Below are 23,138 nucleotides of genomic sequence, written 5' to 3'. Positions count from 1 at the left end.
ACACATTCCCTACCCATGACAAGCTTACAGTCTAGAAGGGGGAAAAAATCCCTGGTCACTGCTTCTGATGCCCTTGCAGTCACAACTGGGGAATACTGGTCAGCAGCGGACCATCCCTCTGTTTCCGGATGCCCACTGCAGGTGGGAAACAAAGTATCCTGAATCGCCCAGAGGCTCCTTGCAACAAAAACCTGGAAGTCTCAGTCTTCCTACAAGCCACTGCGGGTGACTGACAGACCAATAGAAAGACAGAGAGGGGCAACGTTTTACAGCAAATTTCTTCTCCCTGACACCTTCTATTAAGTGAAATATCCGAGAGGAATGGAAGGGGGGAAAAGAAGGAAAGAGAGACTCCTTCCTTCTTCTATCCTCAGATTTGGGTCAAACAGCTATATTGGTCAAGAGTTACTGAGCACCTGCGTGCCGAACAAGATGCTAAGTGCTTCCTAGGAGAGTACAGTATCTTTAGAAGATGTGACCCTTCCTCTCGAGGAGTTTATTGCTTAGCAAGGAAGACCCCTAGAGTAGTAGGAAGGAATGGAGGAAAAGACATACACAAAAGTGCTGTGGGGAGTGGGGGGTGGGGAGTACTGAAATCCTCATACGGCATGAAAGTGCCTACGTGGTAGTTGGGGGAATAGAAGTTGGGGAGAGGAAAAACCCATCAGGGAAGGGATCCCGGAGGAGATGGGATTTTTTAGTAGGGCTCGGAAGACTGGGACAGCAGTGGCTTGTTGGATGTAAAGGCAGGGTAAGTTCCAGACAGGGAAGACGACATGAGTGGGCAGGAGGGGAGAAAGGAATGAGGCACAATGAGTAGGCTAGCTTGAGGGGAATGAAGAACACTAGCCGGGGTGTAATGGCAGAAAATGAATACAAGGATGAGAGTACAAGGGAAAGAGTTGATTGAGTTCTTTAAACCCTGGTCACTGATTTTTACATTACGTGGACACTAGTGTAGCAAGCATCTTTTTAACGCAGCAGTGGCTCTATAGGTCACTTTAGCCCATAAAGTAGCATGTCGAAAGTGCTAAGAATTCTATCTGTATTAAGGTTCAAAGAGAGGACATTTCAGCTGACGTAACTTACTACTTCCACATTCAAAAAAGTCAGGGCAGCACAATTAATAGCAAAGCCACTTTCTGCGATGACATTTTAAATAGAATAGCTTTTTAAGCGGATTGCTCAGTTTTAAGGAGAGTCTTGGAAGATTTGGATTTACAGCTAGTTACCTGTTAGTTCTCGTTAAAATAGTCTTATTTTGCACCATTATCAGGAAACTTTTATTCTAGAGTTCCATCAAGTGGCAGAATGAAGAACTGCCGATGTACCAGACCACTTCACATCAATGTCTGCTATTAAGGCTCTGATCACATTAGCGTAACAACCTGTAAGTGGGCCTAAACATTAAAATGATGCCAGATGCAGTTTTTTCGATCCAAACAAAAACACCATAAATCTAAACACATAACAGCATTTTCGTCAAAATATTTCCAAACAGAATGTCATATAAAATAATCATAAAATAATGTTAAATACATGTTTTCCTCAACCATGAAATCCTGGATTAAATATTAGAAGAAAAAAATTAAATGAACATATGAACTCTGGCCAGTGCTATTTTCTCTAACCGGTATGAAATTAATTCATACCCACAAGGGGTAGTCATCGATGTTTGACTTTTCAGTCACTTCAATCCTTTAGGGAGAATTCCCTTTCCCTCCTCCTCCTCCACATACAACCACTAAATTCTAACTTTCACCAAACATATTTTATTTTCAGAACAGACAGGTGTGCCCTCACAGATACATTTTTATAATAATAATAATATTATTATTATGGTATTTGTTAAGGCTTACTATGTGCCAAGCACTGTTCTAAGCACTGGAATAGATACAAGTTAATCGGGTTGGACACAGTCCCTGTCCCACATGGGGCTCGCACTCTTAATCCCATTTTACAGATGAGACAACTGAGGCCCAGAGAAGTGAAGTGACTTGCCCAAGGTCACACAGAAGACATTTGGCAGAGCCAGGATTAGAACCCACATCCTTCTGACACCCAGGCCCATACTCTAACCACTAGGCGACTCTGTTTCTCTAATGCCTATATAGGCATACACACAAATGCCTATATGGTGTGTATAAATATATATCTACTGAGCATTCACTGCCCAACCATATCATCTACAAGGTAACTCATTAGTTTGAACAGTTAACAGGCTTCATATTAGAAGAACTAATTTGGACTAGATTAGGCATATACATTGTTTCTACTGCCAGTGTGCACAAGTCTGCTTAAAGCAAGAAAATAGAACACATTTATTTACTAAAAATGACATTTTGAAAACCTCAAGTGGTTATCAAAGAGCTCTCTGACCTTAGTGGAGGGTTTGTGGGACAGGTTACATATTATTAGCACTATTAAACTTCTTAAATTTATTGTGCTACTCTTTTCGGTAATTCAAAGCTTGTCCGCTCAGGGGGCTGGTGAATTAAAGAAGTTAAATACTCACATCACTTGGAGAGACCGTTCCTGTTTCAACAGCACCACCGCTACCACGAAGTTTCTATTGCAAAATAAATAACTCATTACTTAGTTTGGTTTTTTAAATGTATCCTAACACACTATGGGATTAAGCAAAGCTAATTTAATCTGTTTTCTTCCTAATGCTATTTAGTAGGGAAAGGATTTCTAATTTTCAATTCTATTCAGTATTCTTTTAACTAATAAAAAAACACAGCTTCAAGAGATAAGTAGTGTGAAGATCTTTAATAGATTCTCTAACATAAGATATCTTTTTTTAAAGAACCTCTACCACTAGACTAATTATAAATATAAATTACTGGTGCTAACAAATGATGTTGACAATTCAAAAGCCTAGTTTTCCTAAGAGAAGAAGATCTAGCTGTGTATTATCATGTTGTTATGCCTTGTTCAATACTCACTTCCCTTAAGTGTTTCGCTTGAGCAACCAGAGAGGGGGAAATGAGTGCATACACACACACACACACACCCCAAAAAAAATGGTATTTGTTAAGCACTTACTAAGTGCCAAGCACTGTACTAAGCACTGGGGTATATACAAGATAAAAGCAGCCTGGCCTAGTGGATGGAGCACAGGCCTGGGAGTCAGAAGGATCTGATTTCTAATCCCGGCTTCACAATTTGTCTGCTGTGTGACCTTGGGCAAGACATTTAACTTCTTTGTGCTTCAATTTCATCATCTATAAAATGGGTAGACTATGAGCCTCATGTGGGATAGAGACTGTGTCCAATTTGATTAGCATGTATCTACCCCTGTTCCTGGTAGAGTGCCTGGCACAGAGTAAATGCTTAAATTCCTTTAAAGAAAAAAAACAAACAGGTTGGACACAGTCCATGTCCCACTTGGGCTCCCAGTCTTAATCCCCATTCTACAGATTAGGTAACTGAGGTACAGAGAATTTAAGTGACTTGCACACAGTCACACAGCAGACAAGTGGCAGAGTCAGGATTAGAACCCAGGTCCTTCTGACTCCCAGGCCTGACTCCCATTAGGCCATGTTGCTTCTTGTCTGTAAACACAATGCATATTAAGTTCAGAGAGAAATTTAATCTGTCATTGAAGTGTCCTTGCTACACAACCTAGCAATTGCTTCGGTGTTCTAAAAAGGCCTTCCACAGGGAAAGCAGAGCATGGGGGAATAAGAGAACTGGTGATTACCGTGGCACTCCGTGAAAAAACATTTATAGGTACCTCGAGAAATACCACGCTTTCCTGGTGTTTGAGACGGTAAACAGAACCCAAAGCAAGAGCACCACAGCAATCTTGGAGGAAGAAAAGTTTGAGGTCAAAGATAGCACATGAGCAGAATGTTAACAGGTGGCCCACCCTCAAACAGAGACACAAAGTTCTAGACAGGCAAGCAGAAATTGATGTGTTAGAGCCCAGTAAAGCACTAGGAACCTGAAAAGTACACTATTTCAGTAAGAAGAAATACAGATATCTAAAAAGCCTCAATGGCTCCGTCCTCATCTTCTGAGCTCCTGAACTCCTCACAAAAGAAGCAGACACCAAGAACTTAGCAAAGGGTCCACTTTAGATCCATTTATCTGGTACAGAGGAGCTAGTTTAAGAAACAGCAGCACAGAACTGAAGATCCTTCCTGACCTGTTTGTTTTTATCTAGAAGTTTGTGACTTTGTAGATGTCATTTGCAAGCTTTTTTTTTTATTTCTACAGGGGAAAAGCAGTTTCTGATTTAATAACTTCAACCACAGCAATTGTTCCTTCAGGAAGGTTGCCATTCTGTTAGCTGGGAGCTCTAGTGGAAATTTTAGTCCAAGAGAACTGGAGCCAGGGCTTAAGAGAAATATTGGGGGTCATTCTAACCTAAGTTTCCTTCCTACCAATTCCCTTTCCTAAAAGTCAAAGATTGAATTTCAGAACAAAATTTGATGGAAATATCAGTGTTGGTTACGTTAGAATGCTGAGAGTTTGATTAAAGCAAGAACGCATTTTTAAAATAGACATGATAAAACTGAGATGGTGTTAGCTGTGTTTAAGAATTCTGATCTAGAGAAAGAAGGGTTTTAAAATCTGTTTCCCATTTTCAAACTCGTATCCATTTTTGAGGTACTGTGCTTTCACGGTTCTCCTAAGAAATTCAATTGGAGTGAAAATGTTTAGTCTTTTCTATAGGCATTTTTTCCAAAATCAAGGAAGGAATAGAAGGGTTACCATTCACTGAAGTTTTTGCCACTATATTATTTCCACATTGCTCATGCACCTCAGAAATTATTTAATCTGAGATGATCATATTGGTATTCCAATTCTCATTATTCAGAAATAAGTCCCCTGCAAAATGTCAGAAAAATCAGATATTTTAAATCTAATGTTTTTGCAAGGGACTTTCTACTAATGTTTTACAAGTCAAACCCACCAACAATAGAGATTACAGTTGTATCTACGCTTTTCAGAAAGGAGTTTAAATGTACATTTATCTAGAAACCTATTCCTGCCTTTTTTATGGAATTTGTTAAGCACTTACTATGTGCCAGACATTGTACTAAGCGCTGGGGTAAATACAAGCTAATCAGGTTGGACACTGACCATGTCCCACATAGGGCTCACAGTTTTCATCCCCCTTTTACAGATGAAGTAACTTGAGGCACAGAGAAGTTACTTGATTTGCCCAAGCTCATTCCGCAGGTAAGTGGCGGAGCTGGAATTAGAACCCAGCTATTACAGTGGTCCACTGGTCTCTCGCAATCCCAGTGTCGACCCCCAACCTGCTCCTCCTCCAAACGTCCTTTCCGTGCCTGTCCTCACCCGAGACAGAGCCTTCATTCCCATCAAGCTACCACAGATCCATTTCCTTCTATCACTCACACCCATCATCCACTCCCAGGAACTCACCACCTCCCAAAGGTCTCCATAGAGTCTCCCCTTCACTGCTTCCTTGAAGGCTAAGGTAAGACTCATGAAAGATCCAGGGGACTCTATAGTACGGCTGAAGCTAACCCTGTCAGTGGAATCCACTCTATTCCCATCAGGCCCAGTCGCCACTCCTGACCACTCCAGGGGTGAAGGAAAAATGGCCCAGCTACCGCTTTCCGAGCCAGCCGGCCTGTTTCAATCCTGGGAGCTGACGAGTGGGGCTAAGATGTTCTGGAAAAGAGAGGACCCATGGCTGAAGCTCACCACTACTTACTGCCCAATACTCCACACGAGGAAGATACGATGGAACGAGACAGCAGCAAGGATAGACAGCATGCAGCTGTTGCTCTAGAGACCCAGGATAAGGAGGAGAAGGAAAGAAGATGAGAGGGAAAAGGGACGAGCCCTTCAGAGCAGGACACAAGTGAAGGAGACAGCTACCAATAGTCTGCTTAGAGCTATTTCCTTTTACAAGCTCTGAGCAGACTTTGGCTGAGCCACAGCCTAAGCTCGAGCAATATGCTGTGCAGGAATGGGGGAGGGGGAGGTTGATTCATTGGCAGGGGATGCTCATCATCCCAAGTTTCTTTTACCTGTGAGCTGAGCTGAGATTTTATCCAGTTGAAATAGTAATTCAAGTCGCTGCCTTCCATCAGTTCTCTTCCCCAGGCTGCTAATTTGGCAATAATTCTTGCAGCCTAGAAAGGTAGGAAAAAAGAAATTTGAATTGCATGAAATGAAAATGCCCAGGGAATCTTGATTCCAAAGTCACTGCAAGGGTGTTTGTTGACCCTCAAAACTCAAGAACACACAAAATTACTCAAAAGGCAACACCAAAATTTCTACTCCAATGGTTTCTCTTTGAAGATTTAGAGGGTTATTTTAGTTTTCTAGTGCAGAAAAGTATTTCTTAATATCAAAACAACTGCTTGGATATAACCTCTCTAACCTGGACAGAGAACCCTCAAGGGACCATCCTCAAACCAAATGAGGAATAAAACAGTCCCTTGGAAATACAAGCAAAATCAAGCTGTCAGCTCTATCGGCTAGAAAAGAAGGTAGCCTACAAATGATCACCCTCAAGTTCCTGGTGCTCATCCACTCCTTTCTCCCTCCCACCAAGAAGCAGATTTGTCCCTTTTCCCACGAGCCCTGGCCCCCACCTCTGGACTATAGCTTCATCTTTATCAATGCTACGGATGATGCTCCTCTCCCACTCCCTGAGTCCTGTTCCTTTTCACCCTGGCAGCCCAGGGCTCTGGAAGTGGACAGCAAAGCAGGAAAAGGTGATCAACGAACACTGCTCAGGTTGTCAGAGAGGACTGCTCCCGATACGGCCGCAATCCTCTCTCCCAACGAGGCAGAGAGCTTTCCCTGCCTCTTGCACAAGGGATAACTCTTGTGCATTACTAAAGGGGATTGCCTGATCCTGCGTGTTTCTCTTTTATTCCCTCCCTACTCCTCAGGTAAGACGTTTTGCTGCAGAGAGGAAGATTAAATAGCTGATGGCAGAGCCAGCCAGAAGCAGATTTTCTGCCTGTGGGAGGACCTCAGGAGAGAGTACCATTTCGGGGCTGGAAATGTGACTTCCATGCCACTAGCGTGAAGCATCCATTTTAGCAGAGGAAACTTTATCCAAGGAAGACTACATTTTAAACCCTTAGCAGTAATTCTTTAGCTGACTTCTTGAGCAGTGCATGCTTATTCTACCATAATCATTTTAAGACACTGTGCCACACCCTTCCCCCTGAAAAAAGAGTCACTCAAGTACTGCTTCCTGCTTAACAAAGATAACCCAAATATTTATCTTTCAGGACACTATCTCTGCAGTTGATTTCGTGCAGTTTGGGAAGAAAAACAGTCCGTTGCCTTTCACTTCCGCATTCTCCATCACCCAATTTCTAAAATACACAAGTGGGTTCAACAATGGAGACTGCAGTTGGTGAGTTACGACTCGTTCCAGTTGAGAAGTTTCCCTTCCTCCGCCTAAGGGACCTGATTAAGTTTACCATGTGGACAGTGAAAAGATCCTGGCGGTTCAACATTGGCAGGAAGTAGGACCAGGCGGTGTTCTTGCCACGTTTCGCGTAGTCAAAGAAAATGCTAACTCGCTGGTGATTTTCCTGAAAGAAAAACATTTAATTTCTTAATATGAATTCTTCATGAGGTGGCAAACATATGGCATTTTTTAGAATCCTAGGTCCCATATGAAACACTATCTCCCTGTTGTTACGAGAAAGGTAGAGCAAACATGTTGACGATGGATGGGAAGGTTCAGAGGCAGAGAGGAGCTGTCTCTTTTGAGCAACAGTTTCAAAGTCATGCATAAAACCATTTCTTCCAAACCAGGATCACGGTTGTAAAAATGTTCCCCGATAGCTTTCAGTTCAAACGATGAAATGCAAACACACATTATGGCAGGGCTGATTGTTACTGTTTAACCCATTTTTTCCTCTATTTTCAGACAGTTACAAAAAGCTTCAGCATTTTAAAGCTTACAACAGGCTCAAGGAACATAAGTACAAAGGATTTTCTTAATTATAAAATTATAAAAACTATTAATTTTTCTTAATTACAAATATACAAAAAATAAAATTATTATGAACCGACAGTGACTTAATTCAAGAACTCAAAAACACTTTAAAAAGCTAAATTTCCAGTGTTTTGAGTCAAGGACTGCCACTTGACTGGGAACTGGGGAACTGGTTGTTGGGTCCCACAGGAAAATCTGCCCATCATAAAAGAAACAATGAGCAATAAACCTATCTTTATCTACACTTCCCTACCATGTTTCTTTTCAACATATGAAAAATATATGGCCTCTCAATGTGTTTCTCTTACTCAAACACAGATGATTAGAGTACATTCATATAAGCTTTCACAGGCCCCACAAAATGCCATCCCAGATCACATCTGGCCCAGGGACCACACTTTGAGAATCCCTGTTTTAAAATATCCTTTTAATTAACCTCAACCCGCTGCTCGGCAGATCAGTTCAGTGCCAGCAGCCGTAAAATGGGCCCAAGGCAAAGCACCTTGCAAAGGACCACGATTCTTAGGGTGTTTTACTTGACACTGTAAAATTTATTGACTTGCATAATGGCAAAAGTGGATTACTCACCCACCGCTATATGGAAGAATGCTTCATACAGTTATGCAATGTTGAGGATTATAAGAAGAACTGTTAGGTAATAATAGTGGTATTTGTTAACAATTTACTATGTGCCAAGTAAACTAAGCACTGGGGTAGATGCAGGATAATGACGTAGGACAGAGTCCCTGTCCCATATGGGGCTCACAGTCTAAGGTGGAGGGAGAAGGGGAATTTAATCCCCACTTTACAGATGGGGACACTGAGGCACAGAGCAGTTATGTGATTTATCCACAATGACACAGCAAGCAGGCAGGCAATTTTCTCTTAACCCCCATGATTAAGTGGTAGAGGTGAAAGCAGTGGCCAAGATTTCCAACTCTCAATCCAGCACTTAGCAGAACTATACATCAAATCTGAAAAAGACGGCAAAAACTAATTTTCATCTCCTCGCTGCTGGAATGCTCAGTTGAAGCTGCAGTTGCTTCTGAGGTAGGGAATCCTAAGGAAGTCCCAGGCCGGTCCAGTTCCAACCTGCACTACCAAGATTGGGCCTGGGGAATACAGGAGGATGAGCAACTGTTCAAAGACCTTGGGCAGTCTAGGATGCTTCCACAGCTCTGACCTCATTACAGCACTCAGCAAATTGGTGTGTTTGTTCTCTCTAGTTTTTTTTTTTCCCCTCTCTCTTACTAGGTGTTTGGGTTCATCAAAGCAATGACTTGGAGAAGCTGCTAGCTACCTTTTAAAGGGAAATTATCTGGGAAGAAGAGAGGCAAAAACTCCATTATTCCTACCAGTGATAAAGAGAACGGCCTGATCGCAGAATGAAGATGTGAACCCACAAATAAAAATTAAGGATCTTTGATACAATAATGAATTTATTCCTTTAGATACTCTCTGCAAGCTTCCCATGAATTTGACCCAAAGAGCACAATTAAATGACTGAACGGTCCAAGTTTATAAAAAAACTTATTCTTTCACCTGCTAATCATCTAAGAAAATTAAGAAAGCTACACATCATGTGGAACAGGGACTGTGTCCAACCTGATTTTCTTGTATCTACTCCAGCACTTAGAACAGTGCTTGACACATTGTGAGTGCTTAAATACACAGATAATAATAATTCAATAATTCCATTTTAATCACTACCAAATCACACCTCACAGAATAAGAAAAAAAGTTATAATTTCTAAATAAAATCCCTTAGATTCTGGATTCCAGGACAGGAAACATACCAAAGGACAAAACCATCATATAGTGTTGCGGGCAGAGAATGTGCCTGCTTATTGTTGTACTGTACTCTCCCAAGTGTTTAGTACAGTGCTCTGCACACAGTAAGCACTCAATAAATTTGACTGAATGAAGAAAAAAAAACTTACCTGAAGCATGTCATCAACCATAGTTAGTATGTACTGAACTGTTTGTTCTTTGGAGATATGAGTCATCAGGTTAATGAACGTTTTGGCACACTAGAAAAATGAGAGATTGAAATTTATATACATTACAGATTTTAACCCCATCATAATTCTGCAAAAGATCTTACCTGATGGGTTTTTTCTGGCTTCCATAAATTTTCATCAGATTGACAATTTGTTTTGTTTTGAAGATGGATATGTTAAATGTGGCAACACATTAAATACCTTCTCAAACAACAATTTCTGATAGAATACACTGGGTGCACCATTGTCTCGTACTGTTTTCTGTTCAAGTGATGCAGTGTCAAATGTTGAACAATATTAAAAAATATTGATATTTTAAATGACTTTTGAAATGGCATGAATTCAAGGCCCAGAAGATATCTTTAAAACAATCCCTTCATCACGCTAAAGAATAGAATTGATGTGGTCAATACAAATTTGCAAACACCGCCCTCAAAAATCAGCCATGGAGGAAAATTTAGAGCTCTGAAGAGATCAAAAATCGTCAGCCTATCCTAAGCACTTCCCAGTCTTCCCAAAGCTGGCTCCAAGTCCATCCCAATACCCAAAAAAGCCCCGAAGGTTGGGAGGAGGGCACTTTAATGCCCAGGGGTGATGTGCAGCCACACTGCACCACAACACAGCTCATTGTGGGCAGGGAATGTGTCCATTGGTTGTTGTACTCTCCCAAATGCTTAGTACAGTGCTTTGCACACAGTAAACGCTCAATAAATGTGACCGAACGAATTAACACCACCACTGGACTCTCAGTCTTGAAAGGGGGGGCGGGGCTGGGAGAGAGAAGCATCAGTCAACCTGCCTCAATCCAAGTCCACCCCACTTTTGACCGTTGTTTGGGGAAGCAGCAGGGGAAGTTGGAAGGGCAGAGACGATTGCACGAGATCCAGTCTGATCACAAGTCGACTTGGCTACATTCAAAGTTCTAGGGAAACAAGGCTGACTTCCGCAGCCGTATCCCGGATTGGGGGTAGAGTGGCCACTTATGGCACTAAAAAAATTCCAGATACTTGGTGATCAACCCTAAAATCTAACTTTCATCACACAAGTAAGGGTGTCACAACTGCACACTCGAAATGTTTCTAGAAGTCTGCAAGTATCACACTGGGTGGACACTTTCCCCATTTTGGGCACCCAAACATACGGCTTTCCCTTCTGGATTGCAGGGCTCGGCAACAAGAGTTGAGGCAGAGGGTGGCTGGATGTTGAAAAATAAAAACACTGACAAAGGGATCTGGGGCTCTAGAGTACAAGGTAGAGACAGGCCAGCAGAAAATTAGGTAAATGGCCATCCAAGTTGGAGGGAAGGTGGGGGGGACTGTGAAGAGAATATTGGTCCCCCATCTCTGACCATCCAGCTGAGATCACTCAAACCCAAAAGCCTTTGGTACAGATTCCCCCAAGTTGCCTCATATCTATCTCGTGCTTAACAGAGTGCTCTGGCACAGAGTAAACGCTCACCCCTACGATGATGATTATTATTTAACTTCAGTGACATTCCCTCATCAAAAAAGGCACTTCCAGAGGCCCAATTCATGGATAGCTCTGGAAATGGTGGTGCCTGATTTTGCATCTACATAGGCTAGCAATCTACAGAGGTGTTGTTTCTTTGGAACTGACCGGCTGGTACGTGATGTTCTAGTTGAATGATGAACTGATCAATGATTCAAAGCTGAATGAGAGCTGGAAAGTTCATCTGGCCATGACCCCTGCTTTCAGGCAGATGACTGTCAAAGCCACTTAGTATAAATAACCATGGGTCCTTTTTTTAGTGAAAGAAATTCACCATATGTTGGGAGAGCTAGTACACTGATCCATCCAAACTGTCACTAAAAAAAATATTCAATTTCAAAAGACTCAGAAATGTTAGGCAAGAACATGCTGGAAAGCAGGGGGCAGGAAGAGGCATTGGTAATCTATTGCAAATTTTAAACTCACAGGCAGTTGTTATCGACTGAGTTACCAAGAGGTAGCTAAAAGGTACTGTGTGTTTTTATTAGCAAAATTTTCCAACTTATTTTCCAAAGTACTAATGGTTTCCAGAAAATATTCACCTCCTCCCACCCCTCAAAACTGACTGTCCTATTTCTCCTTTTCAAACCAGAAAGTACGTCCTCCACATGTGTTTGTCTGGGCCAATATCCTAGTGAACACTGATCAACAGTGTGCGTTAAAAGAATCAACATTCAGGAATTAAGTGCTTTCCTAACCAAAATTTGGCTGAGGTATCAAAAGATGCTAACATCTGATATACAGAATATACACTGCAGGGAATTTCCCTAAAGATTTTATTTTTATTTTAAAAAGAGTCTTTAAAACACTGCTAAATTCAAGAAGCAGAGTAAAAAAGCCATGAGCACTGCTTAAAAATGAAATTAGGTTTCTCACATTCTTCTGTAAAGACAGTGAATTTTTGTTTGGGGATACATGGTGTCAAAGGCACCACACATTACCAAATAGCTAAGCTTTTTGAGAGGTAACTAACTAGTTAGAGGGAATGATCGAAAAGGGCTGGATGACCACTCACCTGGTTGCCTTCATTCTGGAGCATCTCTTGTTTCTCCTCTGGGCTTCTCTTCAATTCAAACCTTTGAATAAATTCACAGTCTTCACTGGAAATCATTTGGCCCCTAGAAAAGAAGAGCAGGATTTCTTTGGTTCGTGCCGAACTGCCTGAGCAGAAATCAGACTGGGGAACCATTCTAGTGTCGAAGGGTTAGATAGAGGTCCAAGGTAACAAGCCTGCAAAGTGCCTGTTGGTCAAGTAAGCAGCTCAACTCTGGCCCACCTTGGGTAGGCAGAATTCACAAAAATGACAAAGAGCCCTCCAGCTGCAATTGGTCCCCGCGCGCTTCCAAAAGGCCGACTTTCTGTAGAACGTGATAACCCACTTAACTCAGTTACATGTGCAAAAATAAAGACTGCCTCTCCACCGTACATTAAAAGGAGAGATAGAACGAAGAAGAAAGGGAGAGAGACTTGTCCTTCCCTTTCGATAATGACAAAACCACAGAAAAATCCTACCTACAGTGCAAATGTAACCGAAGAGATGAGTGACCAACTCACCCTGGTCACGTTATTCCCACTTATGATGGTCCAAGTTATGCTAGCCACAGTGCTCCCCACCAAGAAGCAATCTCTGTTTTCAAGTTTGCCTCGGTCTTTATGAAGCCCTCACTCAAGGAGAGATAAGACTAGGATGGCTCTCAGCAAAAACAATTACTAAACCAGACTCTGTTGAGTCCTGAAAAGCTCAATCACTCATACTGTATCTAAAATACGTAAGCATCCGGACATCAGATTGGAACAAACGAATGGGACTAAAATCGGGGAATTATTTCAGGTGTGTGGACTTTTTCCCTTAATGTTTTCACATCAGAGTTAAGGAGAGATTTATGGGGAATAAAAACCGCCTCTCTTTCACTGATCCATTGAGTTTAATGTCTAGTAAAGGTTTACATTCTGACATTATCCTCTAAAACTAAATAGATGAAAAATGGAAAACACTTAAATCCGGTAAATGCCAGGACAACCTAAATTTCAGAAAAAGAAATGTTTACATGAAAGTACTCACATAGAGAGCTAAGAATATATTTTTAAAATTCATTTTTCAGTTAAGCAGGTTTCATTAGAAAGTTGAATAAGTCAGCTAAATGTCCATGGTGGTATGGAAATCTTAGCCACTGCAAGGGCATAGAACTCTTGCCACTAAGAAAGAAATTGATTTTAACTAATTATCATCAATCCCTAAGGACCTTATGGACAGAGATCATATCAACTCTACTGCACTGTATTCTCCCAACGGCTTAGTAGTGCTCTGCACGTTGTAAGTGCTCATTAAAAAATACTGCTTGAATCAATTTGATTTTTAACATTCCCCTTCTTTTAAGGTGGAATTCAAGCTTTTGATGCTTGCCTTGGTGGCTAACACCAAAGATTCAGCAAAGGTCACCTGAGTTTCGTGAAAAGGAAGTAGTCATTTAGGCTGATAAGACTCTTTTCTTGACTTTGGTCAATTAACAAAAAGGTGACAATTTCTGAAATTGTTACCTTAATAAATTGTGAAGGTGGAGTCAGAAACAAAAATAAAGTCTAACTCTCCTCCTAATTGTCTATTATGGGTCTTTCATTCATGAACTTTATTCAAATCTTTCTAGTACCAATTGATATTTTCTGCCTCCATAACTTCCTAGAGCAGTAAATTTCCATATGCTCCCCAGGCTATAAAGAAAGATTCAAGACAAACCCTACCTACAGCACTTCCCAAGTACACCTCACAATGAAGCACAGCACATTTTAAAGTTCCAGATTATGAAAATCTCACTTTCCTCCTTCAAAATATTCAGATAGATAATGTTAACCCAAGGAGTGGAAATGAATTTCCAATACGTTCACTCCAGGAACATTTTTTCAGTGTACTTCCTGCAAATATTGGTTTTTCCATCTCATTATCAAATTCATGCACTACAAGTAAAAGCAGACACTCTCTCAAAACCTCCAATCCAAACAGGATGGCTAAATAGCCATTTCAAACAAGAAGCTATGCTTACGATCCAAAGCGATGAAAGCGCTGGTACCTGACAAGTCATAAAGAGTATTTGGGACATGCTGTCATCTCACAAATATGTCACTTCTCCTTTGGGGGAAATCACTGTCTCCAGTGATACAGAATCCTCTAAAACCAGACCTCTGGAATAATCCTGGGCTGATAGAGCATCTTTCATGCTAAACCAAGGCCTGCAATCTCATCTCTAGTGATGACCTTTAATATTCCAAAGAATACAACAAAAAAGATAGCCACCTCAGAGCTGGAATGACAGGTGAGCACAGGACATTCTGCTGACTTGTTTAAAGCCTTTCCTTGAAGGGCAGCCAGAAAGGGCTTCGCTGTCTCCTGGACGAGGGTGTGGGGAGAAAGTAACAGGCTACTAACAAAGTATTTACTCAGCTTTCTCTAGGAAACTATTCAAAATCCCAGGGCCCTTCCCCACCGCCTTCCCACAAGCAAGAATTCATGTTTATTTTATCCATAGTCTTCAAAAGACAAAATTCATCATCTAATAACTCGCTCCAGTAGGAATTTGCCACAATGCAAATTTTCACTAGCCATCTTGCAAGGACACACGTAACTAACTAGAGAACATTCATCGAACAACACGAGCCCGACTGACACAGCACACTACACCTGTGCAAGGTGTCGGAGCAAGGGAACAGAGAAGCAGGAGTTTACCTAACACGGTGTTTGCATTCTTGAAAAGAAAAACCAAAAACATATTATAGAAGAAGTGGTTGTCCTAGAAGAGCTTTTTTCTCTTGAGGTTACCTATACTAAACACGAAAGCTAATTTTTCTTTGTAATGTCTTTTGATTTCCATTTGAAGGTTACTTTAACAAGCTGAATGGGAAAGTACAGATATTTCATTCACTCATTCAATAGTATTTATTGAGCACTTACTATGTGAAGAGCACTGTACTAAGCGCTTGGAATGTACAATTTGGCAACAGATAGAGACAATCCCTGCCCAATGATGGGCTCACAGTCTCATTACAGAATCCCTTGAATCTGGATTAAGATCTCAAAAAAGTCAAACTTTTCTACGTAAAGTAGCGTGAAAGGATTTAAAGGCTGAAGGCAGACTCACTTTCCCCATAGTCGCTTTCCTCTTCCTCATAGTCTTCATAAACACCACTCTTTTTTTAAAAAAAAAACTCCATTTATTCAATGTAAGCATCGGGGCCCAGTTTAGCCTAATCTATGCAGTGAAGACTTCTCAGAGAAAAGTAAGGAATTCTTGATATTTTTGGAAGTCCTACTCTGGGAATGGGAGGGGAATGCTTTAATAACGGCAGGGGGAAGACATGAAATTTAAAAAAGACCAGTAACCATTTAATAATGGAAATAGTGAGCAAGCCAAAAAAAAAAAAAAAAACAGGGAACAATTTAAATGCAGCTTTTAACTTGGTGGAAACATTCTGTCCATTTAGTTCCTCAAAGGGTACATTTTGTAATCATGAAAATGACATACATTTAATGGATGTGACTAAGGACAAACACCCAAAGGCTCATGCCTGTCCCCACTGAGGAGGGATCCCAGGCCCCTAAGGAGAGTCTCTGTCTGCCATCTGCCTCTGTTGGCTCCACGGACCCCATCCCCAAGAAAAAACACTTGCTCCTGTCCTCCGCTCCTCCCCTCCTGCCATTTTCAACCTCTCATTCTCCTCTGGCTGCTTCCCCTCAGCTTTCAAACGTTCTCACATCTCCCCAACACTGGAAGGAGCTTCTCTTCTCCCAGTCTCCTTCCTCCCACTGCTGTCCAGGCTCCTTCAAGAGACTATAACCTGTCGCCTTACCTTCCCCCACCGATTCTCATTTTGACCCCCTGAAATCTAGCTGGCACTCCCTTCCCCGGGTAGCACTCATCAACTTCTCCAATGACCTTCTTTTAGCCAAGTCTAATATGGGCTCTCCTCTGTCCTCCTCTTCAACTGCTCAGCTGCCTTCCACACCATTAGTTGGGGTTTCCGCCACAACTCAAGCTAGCATGAGGCAGACAGGGACGTGGGGGAAAAGGGTGAGATAACGAGCAAAAGGATGGGGAAGGGAGAGGCCCATTCACTGCACGGTACTCTTCCTCTAGCTGGACAAAGCAGCCGGAGCAGTAATTCAGCCACCAGCCTGCACTGGGGACCACGATCAAGACTGGGCAAGTCCAGGGCTGGGAATGGCCCTTGAACAAGGCCAACTTCTGCCTCCTTTCCTAACCTGAGACAGTGGGGAGGGAAGAACTATGGGATCCAGGGAGCCAGACAACCCAGAAAATCACTTACAGACTCAAAGCCACCAACTGCACAGGCACAAGACACCCACTTTGTCAACTGAAAAGATGACACAAGCAAGCATTCCTGGTTTTTTCCCCCAAAAAGCCAGAATGGGGTATCTATAGCCAACTTCAACCCTACTCTGTTCTGATCCACAGTCCTCATATCTACTAACACCTACCGTCATCCTGAAATGTCAAAAAGGTAGAGCGGGTTGCTGAGCCACTGGTTAAATATATTCGCTTTGCTAGGCTAATGGAATTCTCTAAACACCTGATTTTTGTGTCCTGTTGTGACACTCCCTTATATAAAGCTATTTAAAATAAAATCGCCAGAAAATACAAACCCACAGGTGAAAACCTTGATGTTTACAAAGCAAAACTATGATCATACGAATGGAATGAAGGCATGACATTCTTTTTGCACAAATGAAAAGTCTCCATAAGATTACATCGGGACAAATTTTAAGAAACGAGATCTGATTACCGGCACTCCGTTTCAGAAGTATTTACACTTGCAGTCACATAAACGGCTATTCAAAGGCCAACAATGCTAGCCTTGAGAGAAAACTAAGGTAGTAACTTACAGTGGGCCAGATGCTTCCCAGAGACAACACCCTACCGACTTGCCCCACTACAGATGCCTCCGGGGCATCACCGCAAACAGGCCAAACCAGCTCGGATTGTAGTCCCTTAATTTTCTCCTGAGCGTGGCACAGCAGCCTGAACTGAATTCAGTCCCTCTCAAAAACAGAGACGGAATAGTTGAGAACAAGGCACAAGGAGGGGATAATGAGTGTAAACTGGGGTGTGGTGGGAGAACTGAAAAATAAGAAGTAGAGAGCTGATGGAATGACTTAATTATGTCTGAACTGTCTGTCAAGGTGAAAAGAATATCTATTTCAAGATTTCAACAGATCTGACACAACCTAATGTCAATGAGCAGCATTCCTCTTTTCCCCTAATAAGAGGAACTGGCACTAGTCGGTAAATCACGAAGAAGAGAGCAGAGATGAACAAAATTTTCATCACAAACCTTAGGTCACATAAAATGAAGATGAGTCCAACTTCAAAAGTTTATCAGGAGAAATCTGCAAACATTTTTCATTGCGCCAAGTGGAGTCTTAATAAGCATTCTCTTTTTGGAAAAATCCTCTAATCTCTGTTTATAAAACTTTAAAACTTATGTTTATAGGGTTTCGGGGACTTGTGAATGGCAGAGCGATCCACACGCGAAAGCTCAAAAAGAAGGGAATGTACGTTTAATCATATTTCAACAGCACACGAGCCGAGTGGCCTAGTGGAAAGAGGAATGGCCTGGAAGTCAGAGGACCTGGGTTCTACTCCAAGCTCTGCCACTCATCTGCTGTGGACCCTTGGACAAGTCACGTAACGTCTCTGTGCCTCGTTTTCCTCATCTATAAAATGGGGAGTCAATTATTGTTCTCCATCCTACTTAGACCGTGAGCCCCACGTGGGACAGGGGCTGCATCCGACCTGATTAACTTCTTTAAAATACCCATCCCAAAAAATACAAATTCAGACAATAAAGCATGACCGTATACCACAAGGCAATTGTCCGTGACGGGATCGGCTCCCCCCGCCCCTACAGCTCACGCTCCCTAACATGAAGGAAGGAATAAGTCTGAAAAACTGATTAGAGGGTTCAAGGAAAAATCATGGTATTCACTAAGCACCTCAAGAGAATATAGAATCTGTTTTGCAAGGGGGAGACCATCCCGGGAAAGGGAAACATGAGGGTGAAGGAGAGTGGGTAATAGAGTGAAAGGAGAGAATACACATATGAAAAGGCAAGAGGAAAGGGAAAAGAATGTACGGGTAACAGGGGAGATGGGAGGCAGTGAAAGACTTTGTCATCATTCTTTTGATAAAACCCTCATCTGCTGCCATGGCTAAGGGAGAATGACATTCAGAAAGAATGGTGCACACTACATTGAAGCAAAGGTAGAGGCCACCGGAACAGAATTACACACTTTGCACTATAGTCTAAACTGATTCTGGCCTAAAAAGATATGTTTGTGGGGTCCCACGACATCACAATCTGTATTATACAAGGCAGTTCATTTTTTGAAGTTCTTCCACCTACTCCAAATCACTTCCCACCATCCATATAAACAAATATTTACATCAGAGGAGCCTGGGTTTGTTCCCAACCCAGAATACTTATTTTTCTATTTAAATGCACATCTGCCTTAAGACCCCAAACATTAAATCTCAACCTAACAAAGAACAAATTCCTTAAAGACAAAGTTTTCTCTACCCACTTCCAATAGCGTTTTCCCAGGGGCTCTCATAACAACTTGGCAGAATTAAAAAACCAATCTGGAGGAGGAAGAGGAGGAGCGGAAGCAGCCGACTGTCCCGTTTGGCAGGGAACGGGTACTTACTGCAGATAGGACTGCCAGTTCACTTTGTTCGCCCGCACCTCCGCCGCCTTGGCCGCAATGATGTTCGTCGGGACGGCAGCGTCCACGGCACCCCGGATGTCCATTTTGGTCATCTAGGTGAGCGGTCCGGAGACTCTGAACAGATCTTCGACAAATCGAAGCAGATTTAGTCAGATACGTGACTTGATCGGGACACCGAAAAATAAAATCTTTTAATCCTTCCAGACTTGCCTGGAAAGGCTTCATTGGAAACTTCAAGGGGAATTTTACTCGGGTGCCAAAATGACACCCCATGAGATTAGAAGGAAATGGGTTACCTGGAGACAGTAAGCCTCTCCAAATCCATATTGCCACCAAAGCATTACTGTCCCTAATTTCTAGAAAAGGTTTGTTTCCAAAATATTCCCTATTGTCCTTTTACAAGTTTCTCATTGTTTTAAGGGTTACGAAAAGGGACGGGCCCTGCCAGAATAAATAACGACGGCATCTGTACAGAGCTCTCACTATGTGCCAAGCTCTGATCTAAGCAACCAAGTAGAAAAAGATAATCAAGTCAGACACAGTCTCTATCCCACGTGGGGCTCACAGGCTGTGTGGGAGAGAGAATGACTACTGAATCTCCATTTTAAAGATGAGGAACCTAAGGCTAAGGGAAGCGACTTGCCCAAGGTCACACTGCAGGCGAGTGATAAAACTAGGATTAAAACCTACAGTCCTCTGACTCAGAGGGCCAGGTTTTTTCTGCTAGGCCCCACTGCCTCCCAGAAAACGGTCGCATTCCCAGTTAAATGGAAACACGACTGAAGACAGAAGGGAAATCTCTTTAAATTTTTAATTTTCAAGACCTGATCCGGTCAAAAAAAATAGCAGGAATGCTATTAAAAATTCTGCCTAATCTCAGTGTCGGGCATGAATAGGAATTTATTGAATCAGGATAAGAGCTGGGTCATCCCCAGATACCCCATGCCACACTGCTAAGGCACCGTTCCATCGGGAACAGACGTCTGTTTCCTCCAGGCTCGGCACGCGCGGGGATTTGCGGTTGGAGCGGTCGGAGGAGGGCACGGCCACGGAAAGGCTCAATCCGACGCCCCAGACAAGGGCAAATGACCTTCAGTAGCTCTCGTCTAATCTCCCCCATCGGAAGGTTTGATGCCCCAACAAGAAGCGAAGAGGACAAACAGGCCAGGGCTGGACTGGGCTGGGTTGGACAGGAGCCTTGGAGGCCAGCCTAGGCCCACAGAGCAAGACAAGCCCAGGGTCCCGTCCTCCTCTCCCACCCAGGCGAATAATAATAATTATTATTACGGTATATGGTATTATTATTGTATGAGAAGAATTATGATGACATTTAAGTGCTTACTATGTGCCAGGCACTGTAATTATAGCAATAACGATGGCATTTGTTGAGCGCTTACTATGTGCAAAGCACTGTTCTAAGCACAGGAGGGGATACAGGGTGATCAGGCTGTCCCACGTGGAGCTCACAGTCTTAATCCCTATTTTACAGATGAGGGAACTGAGGCCCAGAGAAATGAAGTGACTTGCCCCGGTCACCCAGCAGCCAAGTGGAGGAGTTAGGATTCGAACCCATGACCTCTGACTCCCTAGCCCGGGCTCTTTCCATTACGGTATTTAAGTGTTTACTGTGTGCTGTAATAATAGTAATAACGATAGCATTTGTTGAGCACTTACTATGCGCAAAGCACTGTTCTAAGCACAGGAGTGGCTCAGTGGAAAGAGCACGGGCTTGGGAGTCCGAGGCCATGAGTTCGAATCCCAGCTCTGCCACTTGTCAGCTGTGGGACTGCGGGCAAGTCACTTCACTTCTCTGTGCCTCAGTTCCCTCATCTGTCAAATGGGGACGAAGACTGTGAGCCTCACGTGGGACAACCTGATCACCCTGTATCTCCCCCAGCGCTTAGAACAGTGCTCTGCACATAGTAAGCACTTAACAGAAACCAACAATCTGTATGACCCCCAGCGCTTAGAACAGTGCTCTGCACACAGTAAGGGTTTAACAAATACCCACGTCATTATTATTACAGGGTAATCTGTATGTCCCCCAGGGTTTAGAACAGCGCTCTGCACACAGTAAGGGTTTAACAAATACCATCATTATTATTACAGGGTAATCTGTATGTCCCCCAGTGCTTAGAAGAGCGCCCTGCACAGAGTAGACGCTTAACAAATACCCATGTCATGATTATTACAGGGTAATCTGTCTGTCCCCCAGCGCTTAGAAGAGCGCCCTGCACATAGTAAGGGTTCAACAAATACCCACGTCATGATTATTACAGGATAATCTGTATGTCCCCCAGCGCTTAGGACAGCGCTCTGCACATAGTAAGCACTTAACAAATACCCATGTCATGATTATTACAGGGTAATCTGTCTGTCCCCCAGCGCTTAGAAGAGCGCCCTGCACAGAGTAGGCGCTTAACAAATACCCATGTCATGATTATTACAGGGTAATCTGTCTGTCCCCCAGCGCTTAGAACAGCGCTCTGCACATAGTAAGCGTTCAACAAATACCAACGTCATTATTATTACAGGATAATCTGTATGTCCCCCAGCGCTTAGGACAGCGCTCTGCACATAGTAAGCACTTAACAAATACCCACGTCATGATTATTACAGGGTAATCTGTCTGTCCCCCAGCGCTTAGAAGAGCGCCCTGCACAGAGTAGGCGCTTAACAAATACCCATGTCATGATTATTACAGGGTAATCTGTCTGTCCCCCAGCGCTCTGCACCTAGTAAGCGCTTAACCAACCCGACCGTCCTCATTAGCTTGGCTGGGCCCCGGCGGCCGGGCCCAGGGCTTTAGCACCCAGTGAGCGCCTGACAGCCCGCTACCCGCCGCGATATTATTATCGGAAGCCGATCGGGGCTTCCCGGGGCTTCCCGGGGCTTCCCGGGGCTTCCCGGGGCTCCCGGTTTCCGCGTCCACTGTGGAGGTGAGGGGCCCTGAGCGGCGGAGAAGCGAAGCGGAGGGGGCTTTGGGCCCAGGCCCCGGAGCCCCCCGGCGGGATTAGAACCCGTGACCTTGGGCGCTCCGCCCACCGCTCCTCAGCTCCTTGTCCCTCCCGCTTCCCCGGAGCGCGGGGCGGGTGGGGGCCCGAGCCTCGCTCCCCCCGCCCCCTCCCCAGCCTCAGCGCGGGGCTGGGCGCGCAACAAGCGCTCAGGAAGTAGCCGGGCCCGGGCCGCCTCTTACCGGCCGGGGGAGCGCGGTCGACCAGCCGGCCCGCCGGAGAGCGCGCACTGCGCCTGCGCCGCCGCGCCGCTCTCCTCCCCCCCCCCGCCCCGCCCCGCGCGCCGGGTCACGTGGCTCCGAGGGCACGTGACCCCTCTCTCTCCTCCCGCTCCCTCCCCCCGCCCCTCCCGGCCGCCCCAAGCGCGACGGTGGCCGACGAGGCCCGATCCGAAACGGCCCGGCCGGGGCCGCGCGTTCCTTCCTTCCTTCCTTCTTTCCTTCCTTCGCTCGTTCGTTCATTCATTCATTCGGTCGTTCGTCCATTCATTCACGTGTTCATTCATTCATTCACTCGTCCGTTCGTTCATTCATCCGTTCGTTCATTCATTCATTCATTCATTCACTCGTTCGTTCATGCATTCGTTTATTCATTCATTCACTCGTTCGTTCGTTCATTCGTTCATTCATTCGTTCGTTCATTCATTCATTCAATCGTTCATTCGTTCATTCATTCATTCATTTATTCATTCAATCGTTCATTCGTTCATTCATTCATTCATTTATTCATTCCTTCGTTCATTCATTCAATCGTTCATTCGTTCATTCATTCATTTATTCATTCATTAGTTCATTCATTCGTTCACTCGTTCGTTCATTCGTTCATTCATTCATTCGTTCGTTCATTCATTCATTCACTCGTTCGTTCATTCATTCATTCACTCGTTCGTTCATTCGTTCATTCATTCACTCGTTCGTTCACTCGTT

General features: G+C 43.5%; 1 protein-coding gene across 2 annotated transcripts in view; it reads right to left on the bottom strand.

Moving 5' to 3' along the window:
• Positions 1 to 22,463, bottom strand: part of ATP6V1H (ATPase H+ transporting V1 subunit H) — a 55,799-nt gene extending 33,336 nt beyond the window's left edge. The window contains exons 1-7 of one of the 2 annotated variants that reach the window (XM_029068877.2): positions 22,395 to 22,463; positions 19,178 to 19,322; positions 12,479 to 12,581; positions 9,895 to 9,984; positions 7,431 to 7,544; positions 6,015 to 6,119; positions 2,516 to 2,569 (exon numbers count right to left, since the gene is read on the bottom strand). In XM_029068877.2, coding sequence (XP_028924710.1) covers positions 2,516 to 2,569; positions 6,015 to 6,119; positions 7,431 to 7,544; positions 9,895 to 9,984; positions 12,479 to 12,581; positions 19,178 to 19,290 — 579 coding nt within the window. In that variant the 5' untranslated portion in view covers positions 19,291 to 19,322; positions 22,395 to 22,463. The remainder of the gene's footprint in view (positions 1 to 2,515; positions 2,570 to 6,014; positions 6,120 to 7,430; positions 7,545 to 9,894; positions 9,985 to 12,478; positions 12,582 to 19,177; positions 19,323 to 22,394) is intronic. The other variant, XM_029068878.2, reaches the window with a different exon arrangement.
• Positions 22,464 to 23,138: the final 675 nt, after the last annotated feature.

This window comes from Ornithorhynchus anatinus, chromosome 7 (genome assembly GCF_004115215.2).
Source record: "Ornithorhynchus anatinus isolate Pmale09 chromosome 7, mOrnAna1.pri.v4, whole genome shotgun sequence".
NCBI classification, from domain to species: domain Eukaryota; kingdom Metazoa; phylum Chordata; class Mammalia; order Monotremata; family Ornithorhynchidae; genus Ornithorhynchus; species Ornithorhynchus anatinus.
The sequence above is the reverse complement of the archived record's forward strand: the minus strand, read 5'-3'. Positions and strand labels throughout refer to the sequence as shown.